This window comes from Toxotes jaculatrix, chromosome 5 (assembly GCF_017976425.1).
Source record: "Toxotes jaculatrix isolate fToxJac2 chromosome 5, fToxJac2.pri, whole genome shotgun sequence".
Classification (NCBI taxonomy): Eukaryota; Metazoa; Chordata; class Actinopteri; family Toxotidae; genus Toxotes; species Toxotes jaculatrix.
In genome coordinates, this window is record NC_054398.1 from 3,384,776 (window position 1) to 3,396,965 (window position 12,190).

Genomic DNA, 12,190 nt, shown 5'->3' on the forward strand with positions numbered 1-12,190 from the left:
TTCTATTGTCCCCAGGATCCGTCGCAGCCAGTCAGGTAGTCCTGTCCAGGTCCACGACCCAGAGCTGGGAGAGTTCAAGAGGGGAGGCTTCAGAGCCACAGCTGGACCACGACTGGCCCGTCCAACAAACACACGGTATACATGCACACTTCATACACCAACATATATGTTCCTACATGTGAATGTGTGTCATAAAGTGAACAGTATCTCAGGACCACAGGGGAAAAGACACCAGACTGAAGATCTGAAGATGTTTCTTTTCTTCTCACCGTGACAGAGACCTGAAGATGCCTTTCTCCAAGTGGAGCACAGAGCAGGTGTGTGACTGGCTTGAGGACATTGGACTCGGTCAGTACGGCATCCTCGCTCGCCACTGGGTCACCAGCGGTCAGACTCTTCTGTCGGCCACCCCGCAAGACCTAGAGAAGGTACACACGTGCAGCACATCACTGTTCTCTATAGAGCATGTTTGACGTAGTGATGCATCTGAGACATGGGTCCGGCTCATTTGATGTACCTGACAAAACGATCTGTCACGTACTTTTCAGTTCTCCCTGTCTGATCAGTGTTGCGGCGTGTCAGTCTATCTGGCACTTAGTGACGCCTCTCTCTGCTTTTCAGCCTCCTCTTTAGTTTCGCCTTCAACACCGTCGCCTTGTCTAACCAACCTACTGTTCTGTGTCTCTCACCAGGGTCATTTTTCTTTTTCAGGTGAATCTGTTACACTATTTGAAAGCTCACTGAAATGGGTTGTTTCTCTGTATCTCTACAGGAGATGGCGATGAAGAATCCTCTCCACAGGAAGAAGCTGCAGTTAGCCATCAAGACATTCAGCAGCAAGCAGCCTGAGAAGTCTGCAGAGCTCGATTACGTCTGGGTCACACGTATGTACATGAAAAAAGAGACACACCAACACTGAATAACCAAACTTCATCCTGAGCTACGTCTTCATAAGAGCTGAAATATTTTGCGTTCCAGGTTGGCTGGACGACATCGGCCTTCCTCAGTACAAAGATCAGTTTAATGAAGGAAGGGTGGATGGACAGATGCTGCAGTACCTCACTGTGGTGAGTTTGTAAGCAAAGAAATGAGAGTTAAACGGCAGAACATCACAACGGTGTGTAGTTACATCAAGGTCCATCAAACTCCAGATGCGTACAGCTATGGAGTGTGTTAGATCTTCACTCATCTCTCCTTGTTTTCTCCACCTCAGAATGACTTATTATTCCTTAAAGTGACGAGCCAGCTCCACCACCTCAGCATCAAGTGCGCCATTCACGTTCTCCATGTCAACAAGTTTAACCCCAACTGCCTCAAACGCAGGCCCAGCAATGAGGTGAGTCAGCTGTGTGTGTTTGTCTGTGACTGTGTGTGTAAATCCCTCTGCGTAGCCATACATTCAACCATGTGTGTTCCTGTGTGTCTTTCAGAACCAGTTCACTCCCAGTGAGGTGGTCCAGTGGTCCAACCACCGAGTTATGGAGTGGCTGAGATCTGTGGACCTGGCAGAGTACGCACCAAACCTGAGGGGCAGCGGCGTGCACGGCGGTCTGATAGTCAGTACACATAGCAACAAAAACAAAAACAAACAAAAAAAACAGACGTGCTAAAGAAAGAATCCTAAACTAATCTCTCCTCATAGATGCTGGAGCCTCGGTTTAACTCGGACTCGCTGGCCATGCTGCTGAACATCCCTCCACAGAAAACACTGCTGAGACGCCACCTAACCACCAATTTCAACAGTCTGGTGGGAGGACAAGCACAGCAGGAGAAGAGGGAGTACACTGAGGCGCCGGGCTACACCCCACTCAGCATCACAGCTAAAGTTAAGGTTAGACAATTCAAACACAGACGTCATTATACGGCTTGGAGTAGATGAGGAAGTGCTCAGAGGCAACGCAAGGCTGAGAAGAGAAGAAACACACACACACACAGTTAACCCGTCCTCTCTCCGCTGCATGTGTGAGAGAAAGCACTGTAATCTGTGGTGAGACCTCAGTGTGTCAGCTCGGTTTAAGCTGTGAGCCCCTCAGTGTTTTTAAGCCTGTGAGAGCAGAGTAAACCCCGGGACTGCTCTGCTCCTCCTCACAGCTTCACGACTCAGCCGTCAGCCCCAGCGCTAAGTCCCTCTGTGCTCTGCTGAGGAAAAACAGGAAAAATAATCCATGCGGAAAAAAGAAAAAAAACAACACAGTCCACATTTGCTGTTGACCCATTTATGACCTTAAAGCTCTAATTTCTTAAGGTGCCCCATAAATATTCATATGGATGGTTTTGTGGACAGATATAACCTGGTAAGCAAAAAAAAAAAAAGCCAAAAAAGAAGTTTATTTCTGTGAGTGTGTGTGTTTCCTCCCTGAGGACCAGCGGGCCACACAGTGATATCCTGTAGTGCTTTGTGATAATATCACAGTGGCTGTAGTCAGCAAGAGCAAGCTTAGAGGACACATTTCTAAAAGCTGCTGTGTGTTGTTGCCTCACATCAGCAGAGGAAAATGTGGATGTAAGAATACAGGATGTACAGATGGGACATTTTCGCCTCACAGAACAAAAGACTGGATTTCACTCTGCGCTAACATGACTCTGATATATAAAGAGTGTTAAAGATACTGAAAAACATTGAAGGTTTTCCTCTCAACATAATGCAGTTTATCTCTCACATCCTCCTTCCAGTAAAGTTTAAATTATTTATTAAAATCACATCTGAGTACCTTATGTCTGTGTGTGTGTGTGTGTGTGTGTGTGTCTGGACTGGAGACACACTGCGTTTTAATGTTGTTCAAGGACAATTAATCCGTTCATTTCACATTTTCATACCTAGTTAGAAGAACGTTGTACTGACCAAGTTAAAGTTACATTAACTGCACAATTCAAAGTGCAACAAACTCTAACAACAACACTGACATATTATAACATTATAAAATTTTTATGTGTGTTAGCAAGCAGTAATTAACAGCAACACAATGGACAGGAGCAACATTAGCCTTCATGTGGAGTTGTGTTTCTGTGCAGTGCAGCCTTCACTCTCCTTTTAGCTCTGTTTTGGTCTCAGCTGAGGCCTGAGAGAAACCTCAGACTCTACAGCTGCTAGATGCTAATTTTGTCTGTCCGATGTTCACTGCTGAACAGATCATTTCCTGTGTTGAAAAAAGAAATATACAAAGCAGCACGAGTGAAGCACAGCAGAGAAGCTGCTTTTAATGTTGTTGGTAACTAATCGGAATATTGACACCTGACATGTTCTATTCACAGGGTGTCCGCGGGGTCTTAAAAAGTCTTAAAAAGTCTAAAATTAGACATTTTAAATTTTAGGCCTAAAAAAGTCTAAAATACAGGCTATTTTGCACTCAAAGTCTAAAACTGAGTTTGAGTAATTTAAGACCAAACGTTTCAATGCGAAATATCGATACAGGATTAATGTTTTAAAAAAGTATTATTTTACGTACATTACCACGCCGTTCTTTTTTTTCTCTAATGGTGGCGGTTATGGTCTGTGTAGTCCTGAGTACATGTTGATGTTGGCGGAACGCACAATAAAAACTACAAATTACAGACTACGTGAAACGGAAATGTACTGTCGTCACAGGATGATCAAGCATTGTTCTTCGCGGGCTGTGTAGAGTGCGAGAAAGGCGGGATTGGAGAAATCACACAAATATGGGAAAGTGTAAATTTAAATCAAATGCTCTTAGGAGGGCTGCTAAAGACAAACTTGCCCAGATTAAGGCTCTTGAGGACCAAATTGCAATCAAAAGTGCAGCGCTCCGAAATATGTAATTAATCTTCTTTGTAATCTTTTTGGAATCTTTTCTTTCTGCTTTTGCCTCGTTAGTGGCCCTCAGTTCAATATGGGATTTTGAAATTGGCCCTCATCCTCCATAATCTGATGTAAATGATGAAAATTATGGCTGTATATATATTCGTTTCATTTACAATAAATGTCAATTGACTGCAATCTGGGCTTGTTCTTTTTTTTTTTTTTTTTTTAATACTCCGTGAAGGTCTTAAATTTCACCCACGATGGTCTAAAAAAGGTCTAAAAAAGTCTAAAATTTCACTTGTTCAAACCTGCAGACACCCTGTATTCAGACCTCATTCACACATTTCATCATTTAGTTTCAGTCTTGAGACGGTGTGACAGTCGAATCCTTTGTCTTCCTCTTGTTTCACTGCAGCCAAAGAAGTTGGGGTTCTCTAACTTGACTCACCTCAGGAGAAGACGAGCGGACGAATCCACAGATTACGTCTGTCCCATCGAGTCGTCCTCGCCTCCGTCGGGGCAGTCTGCGGTGAACGGGCTTCAGATGCGTCCCTACGCCGGCTTCAGAGGCCTGAGCCCCATCCTGGACAGAGAGCCAGACCGCTCCAGGGACCAGGTGGGGCTCGACGACAGCAGGGCTGACCCATCTCCATTACAACAGCTGTGACAACAACATGGCGATGACGTGTCGACACCATGGACCATGGACTATGTTGTCACGCTTACAATCACCACTGCTACTACTCTGCTTCCCTTGCTTGCGGCCCATAATACCTCACCCCCTCTCTCTCCCTGCTCCTTTTAAACCCCACGCATCAGCCCCACCCTGTGCCTTACTCCTGAGGAGATTCAGAGACGCCCAGATGAACCTGCCTGACTGTCCCACAGTCACAGCTGCTTGTCATGAAGGGTGCACTGAGACCATGAATCTAGCACACTTGAAGTATTTTGATTTCATTTCCAGTCAGATGCCTAACTAACCTGACCTCAGCCTCAAACCTGTGCCATGATCTAACTCATCAGGAGAGAACGCAGCCTCTCTCTGGACTCTTCCTGTGACATCACTTCCTGTAACCTAAACAGTGTATGTATGTATGTGTATATAGATATATACATATATACATCTCTTGTACAGTATTAAGCTGTTGTTCTAACATTTGTGCACCGCCTTTAGGTGATTTTCTATGTGTGTGAGTCAGTTACCACAAAACTTACACCTCTGATTTTTCCGGTTTGAAGACACTTCTGTCACATGGTCGAAATGAACTTGTGCAATATTTGCATAATCTTATAATGGAGGGATTTTATTTAATATTTATGTCACTGCAGAGCCAATTCTAAAATTAGCATGTATCGTTTGAAAGCTGAGGTGGTGATTTTGTACTGTTATTTTCATATTTGACTGTAATAGTATTTTTATAGCAAAGAAAATCCTGCTCCGGTAAAGGAAGCGTACATGTGCTCATGTAAATGTCACAAACTTTATCGAATCATTTAATAAACAAAATTATACGTGTGTAAAGTTGATTCCTCCTTTTTATATAAAAAGCAGAGCGGAGATGAGTTACAGAAGGATTTCAGACACCTGAGACGTAGATATTATACATTCTTTGTTTCTTCAAATAACATGGATGTGAAGAAATGCACTGCACTGCTGTTCAGAGCCACAGCTGATGGCACGCCTCTGTAACCTGCATCAACTATTAACCTGCTTTCACCATCATCATCATCATAATCATCCTCCTCCTCACCTTCACGATGGCTGCCATGGCTGCTTATCACAACAGCCCCCCCCGCCCTCGGCTGACCGATCCGAGCCAAGGTAGCTGCTGATCATCACCATGGTAACCCTGTTAAAGCTGACATGAGAAGGGCATGTCTGAGCACAGGTACAATCCGGTTGCCATTGCACAGAACAGCAGACTTCTTTTTTTTTATTCATCCCTAAGTACTAACGCTCAGAAAGCTCATCACTGTTTCACTGCGAGTACGTCTATAATCGTGACTTGTTAATGGGTTCATGAGACCTTGTGCATGTCGTGTGTGTGTGTGTGTGTGTGTGTGTTGCAGATGGCGATCACAGAGGGTACCATGTTGCAAATAGAAGCTCTGTCTGAAAGCATCAACAACCTCACAGTAAGAGCCAAGACACACACACACACACACACACACACACACAAGCTGCTCGTTAATGACTTCTGCTGCTGATTCACTCACCAAGTAAATGCTCCTCAGCGGCTGTAACAGACGTTTCAGTCACTCAGATGGAAAACTCTGGAGTTTATCTGAGGGAAAAACAACAGTAAAACACCACAGATCTGTGTGGGAATGACTACGAGTGTGAAACCTGCTTGCTGGTTACTTCATTACTTGCTGTTGTCAGGCAGATGCCAGCCTTGGTTCTTCTGCTCCCGTTGTCGTTTGCTGAAGTCATCTCAGTAATTGTGCTCTAAGGCTTTGGATAACAAACGTGTTAAACCACTTCTCGGTATCAGCCTGAAACAGCAGCTCCACTGAACCAGTCGAGCCTTGAAAGAGGAACAATAATAACAAATATTTCCCTCATTTTAGTATTATTTGAAAATTAATTTCAATGTTAAATATTCAATTAACTACCTGTTAAGATTAAATAATTTGTTTTGTTTGTTTTATTAATATTTTTTATGCTTCCCATGGTACTAAAATAGACATAGACCTATATTAATCAAACTGACTGATAATAAATAATAGATGGAGCCAGGTCAGCTGGTGTCCCCCTGTCTCCAGTCTCACAGCTAAGCTAAGCTAACTGACCGCTGGCTATAGCTCCATATGTAGCATAAAGTCAGGAGAGTGGCATCAGTCTTTTCATCCAACTCTTGGCAAGGAAGTGAATAAATACATTTCCCAAAAGATTGAACTATTCCTTTAAAAAAAATGGTACTAATAAAACAAAAGAGAAAAATAAAAAGTACACATTAAACAAACTGGCCATCTCAAGTGCTACACGTAACGAATATTTCTCCGTGAAATGTAGAAATGTGGTGAATAAAAGTTTAAAGTAAAATAAAATGGAAATCAGTGTATTTAAGTGGAGAACCTGAGTAAATGTACTAAACTATTGTGTGCTCTGTGACAAAGGCCCTTTGTTGCAGCGAGGCTGGTTTTGCTGACTTGGGATCAGTTATCACTAAATGTTCTGTAAAGCATTTTCTAACTGAACTGGTATAATTTCCATTTAACAGATGAGTCCTTTGTTGAAATATTGGAAGGCTTTTCTAATGACATTATTCTGTAAATGAAGACTTCATTTCCCTTCAGTTCTTGTCATGAATCACGTTGCTTCTTCAAAATCGGCTCTTGAAAAAGCTTTCCAGCTGTTTGTGCTGGAAAAGCTGCAGCACAAAGTGATACCAAAAAAATCTAAATAAAATACACTGAAAATAAATGTGCTAACTAATCTCAACTTTAGTGACAAACACCAACTCCGACAAAGTTCTTTAACCTATTGCCACTCCCATGGTGCTTTGCTTCCAGTACCTGCTCAGCCGGGAGGAGCTGCAGAAGGAGCTGCGGCGGTCTCAGACGGCGCTAGTTTGAAGGACAATGACCCGATGGTGTTGCCTCTTCTAATGCTGTCAATCAACCACAGAGACACCTGTAGCAGCCAATCTCACACCTGTACTGTACCTCAAGCCCCGGCCTAACACAGCTACTTCTGCTAGCTGCTGATACCTCACGTAACACCTGCAGCCATTCTACAGTCACACTGCAGATACAACGGACCGAGAATCGACAGTGGACTCGCTCAGTGCTCAAAACAATCTTCAAGGGTTGCTTAACAAAATCACACATTTTATTTTCTGCTATGATGAACTGAACTGTTACTCACAAGCCATTTGTTACTGCTTTTCTTGTTTCCCTATGCAATATACCCTCTAATGATCATAATGAGCACTGTGTACTGTACATGCTGTGTACTGTATTTGACAGGGGACAGCAGGGTCACATGAGATCCCTGTTTGTTTCACGGCAAACAAAGTTTAATTCCTTTGTTCTTTAATTTCTGGAATCTCCAGTGCACAACAAAACAAAACAGCACATCAGATCTGATTAGAGCAGCAGAAGAAGAGATGGAAAGTTAATTCAATCAGTGGCAGGAAAACACTCACATAAACAATGAGAACTGAGAATCAGACTGTTCATTGCTCCCGTTTCGACAGTAACGGAAATCACAAGCATCATATCTGTAACATGGTTTTCACGGGGAGGATAATGTGAAAGGACTGAATGGGATAAGAACTTATCTAAACCATGTTACTTTGGTGACATTAGTTATTTAAGCTCGGAAAGATTGGAAGTGGGATGAATTATAATATTTATTATGGATTGATAAATGAATGAACGGGTGAATGGATTGGGTGAATGGATCAGTCATTAGACTGAAATAATGCACGTTTAGCCGCGAGCAAGGGCGCTAACGGCAGCTGATCGACCACACGTGATGAACCCTGACATTCATACTGACCTTAGGAGACACCATGATCACAGCTCCTCAGCTGAAAGTCCAGGGAGAGTCTTCAGATCGGTGTGAAAGACTCAGCATTTAAAGACAACTCACCGGTGCCTACGATATGAGAAGAAAGTTATTCGTTCAGGTTTGGTGATGTATAAAATTTGTGAATGAGAGAAGCTTTAACAGCCTGAGAAAGAGGAAATGACAGATGCTGGAAAAAAAGTTATTATTCAACATTAATATTTTGTGTGATTGCAGCACAAATTGTGCTTCATTTGACCCTGTTGTCCCCTCTACGCCTCAGTGCAGCACTGGTTTAAATGTATATTACTGTGACTGACACTGTCCACTTAGGGGAAGAAAAGCTAATCAACAACTAAAATGTGTGTATGACTGTGCAAATGGCAACAGACTGGTGCAGTAGGACAGTAGACTGTAATATTTAGTTGACAAAATAAAAGCACTTTGAACAGACTGGGTCCTCTGAATTGTAAATTGATCATGTATAGGAATTAGGAAAGTAAAAGTGACCTCATGTAAGCATGTATGGTATAAGCATTAACACAGTGGTACAGTAAAACTGCCTCTTTAACATCATCAGGGTTGCTATTGGAAGATCCTACTGCTGTCCAGCTTTATAATGTGATGAAGTCCTGTTGGTCAAAACAGGAATTTTGGCAAGACCAGTAACTTTCAGATGGGATCCTTAAGTCCCTCCTAGCCATCCAAGCGCCCCCCTTCCCTTTAAACTGTCCTATCATCCCTTAATGTGACATTACAATAGAGAGCCGCACTAAAAGCTCCTGACCCAACCCACATGACCTCATTTGTGTCTTCTTTCTGAAAGAGACAGTTAAGCATTTTGTTTACCCACCAAACCCTTCAGGCTTACACCAGGTCTCAAGCTGCTGCTGCCAGTTAACTGGTAAGATGAGTCTTTTGTTGACTTACCTAAAATTTGACAAGTTCCAAACACCACACCCACGCTAACGCTATCTGCAGAGCTCCCCCCCTCGAAACCCGGGACAGAAAATCCTCTTTATTCTGCTGAAGGTTCTGCACACATCAGGACACCGGAGACTGAGCTTCACACACAGCACCACACAGACACACTGTGTATCTCAGCAGGACAGGGGACAGGAGCGGAGGACAGGTGGAGGACTTGGAACTGCAGAAACTTCCAGACCCATCCTGGTGAGTATTGCTTTGTTAGCTTTTTATGGATATGACCAAACACATCATTAGTACTGTTAGTTCATTGTATTGGTGGACAGAAGACTGGTAGTCTTTTACTGTTCAACATTGACTAATAGTCAGCTATTCACTGTTAAATGACAGAAACAGTGGTACCATATGGTGGGACCACACTCATAAAATTAGTGGTTTTCTTTTGTACCTTAAAGAACACAACTATCAGAATACTAATCTCAACTTTTCCCGACCATATGTTCATTTCAGATTACCGTCTGTTCTCTTCTGCTCATACAAATTCTGTTTCTAGTGTATCAGGGAGACCACCCTTTGATCTCCTGCCCTCAATCGTCAGTCCACCATGGGTCACAGATTCAGCAAATCCACCTCGAACCCCGAACAGAACTCCAGCTTCTTCTCCTCTTTGAAGCGCAGCTCCTCCAGCCGACCCAACCTCGATCAGAACACACATCTTCGACCAAGCATCTTCGCCACCCTCAGGAGGTCCCCTGTCGCCAAGCCCAACGATTTCATACCTCTATTCAACGACTGCATCTCTGCCGCCTCGTCCAGAGCCCAGGAGTACCTCCTCTTCAAGGACCCAGAGGACAAGTTCCACCCGAGCCCTGAGGTGCTCACTCAGGTAGGTACCTTGATCGATGATATGCTTTGGTCATTCATCAATCGGAGATGTCAAACTGTTTCACGGTGGTTTGTTGTCCTCCCATAGGTCTTCCTGATGACCTACATCTCCCAAAGTGTCTGCCTCAACATAACAGACACCTTCAACTGCACGGCCATGACACCAGAACAGCGCATCCTCCTCGGGGCTGACTGGGTCTGGGCCGTGTTGGACAAGCCCACCAAGAATCCTCGGATCCAGATCGCCGTGCAGGTTCTACACTTGCTGGAGAAAGAGGATGCTGAGGAGAATGGCAACCAAGAGAACTGCAGCGAGTCCGTCCAGATGGCCCAGAAAGAGTCAGGCAACAAGACCTCATACGAAAGGTTGGTGGACTTCTGCGCCTCCATTGGCAAGGACTGCTACGCCCTCTTCTTGTTCTTTGGGAAGAAAAATGACAAGGAGAACATCTATGGTGTCCTCAGCAACAACTTTGAGGCAGCCATCGGGAAGTGCGACAAGATTGACAGACCGTTGATTGAGAACTTCTTCAAAGGTTCGAGGTATCTTCATACACCGTCAGGAATGATGCAGGCTATTGTCACTAAGAGAGAGGGGGACACTCTCACTCTCATGATTAAATTCAGCTAAACCAAAGAGACTCAGAATATCAAATATCGCCAATAACACAATACAAGACCACAGTAATATACTATGTTGTATGACAGCTATTGATGCATCTCTCGATAAACAACGTCCAGTCTCACTAAAATGTTGAGTTTGATAAAGTTGAAAAGTTTGAAAAGAAAATTCTGGTCATTTTAAAATTACACCAGTTGTGGATGGTGCATCTTAAAAGTATGTCAGTTCACATGTAGAGTTTCCTGCTGTTTATTCTCTCCTGTTTTCTAATAGCTTGAGGCAGAAACTTATTAAAACACAGTCTTTAAACACAACGGCAAACATACTGCAGTTAAATTCAGTTATATTCAATTAGTGTGCTAAAATAACATGATGCTCAAGAGGGTGACCCTGAATCTCACATAGCTAAATGGAATTCAGCCATCACTCATTTTATGATTTTAAACCGTGCATCTGTGCTGCTCCTGTATCAGAACATCTACAGTGAAAAGGTTTGTTATCACAGCAGATGTTCTGATTTCTCAGACACAGGTGTAACTAATAATCATGATGACATTTTTTACTTCAAGGTTCTAACCATTGTTTATTCAGTTTTACTGCAGTGACTTACTGCTAAACGGAACAGAGTCATCATTAATGTTATTAGTAACACCACTGCATTTCCTGCTCTGACAGGTCAAAGTATGAGAAAACCTTATTAGGGGCCACTTACAGCAAAACTTTACTCTTGTAAAAAAAAAAAAAAAAAAAAAGGAAAAGAAGTGTACACACCACTGTGCTGTGAATAACAATGAGTAAATGTTACAGGATTAGATGTGTGCGTGCAGAAGCAAAACTTTATCAGGTTTATCAGCTGAGTATCATCCCACCTACCAATAAAGTGAACACCAAAAAAAAAGTGTTTGCCTGAAAATTAAAGGTTGATTTTTAGATTACCTGAATTTCAGTCAAACAACAGATGACTGTCATATGTTCAGGTGACATCAAAAAAGAGTGAACCAGGGCAGCACCCTCCAAACACACCTAGGGAAATGAAAATATGTTGTTTAAAGACCCATAACAGACAACAATAAACCATAAAACGACTTAACACACTTGCAATAGGATCCGTATTTTTATAACCAGCTACCTGCTATGTGTGCGTGTGTGTTTGTGTGTGTGTTTGTTTGGACAACATGTAAATCTGAAACAACTGTGCTTTAGGGGTTCTGTTTCTCAGGTTATTTGAAGTTGCACCACGGACGTCAGTGGTTTAAAATTAAGGCTGAGTTAACAGTTTGTGGAAAGAGTGAACGTGTGGTACATTTAGCTATGAAACATGTTTAAGACGGGGACTGTTATGTCTCTTCATTCAGACTAACACAATGGCATGGAAGAAACATTCTCATATAGATAATAATAATAGTGAGGGTTAGAAAACATCTTTTATCTTTTTAATGTTTTTGGTCTAATATTGTTTGAATGTTGCTATGATTGTACA

At 42.7% G+C, this 12,190-nt stretch overlaps 2 protein-coding genes across 12 annotated transcripts in view; both read left to right on the top strand.

Annotated features, from left to right (window-relative positions):
- ppfibp2b (PPFIA binding protein 2b) overlaps positions 1–8,729 on the top strand; it is a 66,939-nt gene extending 58,210 nt beyond the window's left edge. For 8 of the 11 annotated variants that reach the window (XM_041037679.1, XM_041037681.1, XM_041037684.1 and 5 more), the window contains 10 exons: positions 16–135; positions 278–428; positions 773–884; positions 979–1,067; positions 1,214–1,336; positions 1,431–1,556; positions 1,643–1,831; positions 4,176–4,376; positions 5,831–5,896; positions 7,277–8,729. In XM_041037679.1, coding sequence (XP_040893613.1) covers positions 16–135; positions 278–428; positions 773–884; positions 979–1,067; positions 1,214–1,336; positions 1,431–1,556; positions 1,643–1,831; positions 4,176–4,376; positions 5,831–5,896; positions 7,277–7,339 — 1,240 coding nt within the window. In that variant the 3' untranslated portion in view covers positions 7,340–8,729. Of the gene's footprint in view, positions 1–15; positions 136–277; positions 429–772; positions 885–978; positions 1,068–1,213; positions 1,337–1,430; positions 1,557–1,642; positions 1,832–4,175; positions 5,516–5,830; positions 5,897–7,276 lie in introns of those variants that run through there. The other 3 variants (XM_041037682.1, XM_041037683.1, XM_041037689.1) reach the window with 2 other exon arrangements.
- Positions 8,730–9,321: 592 nt separating this feature from the next.
- rep15 (RAB15 effector protein) lies at positions 9,322–11,546 on the top strand. Its single transcript, XM_041037756.1, has 3 exons — positions 9,322–9,449; positions 9,757–10,089; positions 10,177–11,546. Exons 2-3 carry the CDS (start codon positions 9,808–9,810, stop codon positions 10,717–10,719), a joined length of 825 nt encoding a protein of 274 aa, XP_040893690.1. The 5' UTR covers positions 9,322–9,449; positions 9,757–9,807; the 3' UTR covers positions 10,720–11,546.
- The last annotated feature ends 644 nt before the right edge of the window (positions 11,547–12,190 follow it).

What these genes read in the sequence shown, in the direction of transcription:
- rep15 (XM_041037756.1), top strand. Translation starts at nt 9,808, where the DNA reads ATGGGTCACAGATTCAGCAAATCCACCTCGAACCCCGAACAGAACTCC. An exon ending in GCCCTGAGGTGCTCACTCAG is followed by an intron (nt 10,090 to 10,176) that starts GTAGGTACCTTG and finishes GTCCTCCCATAG; the next exon opens with GTCTTCCTGATGACCTACAT.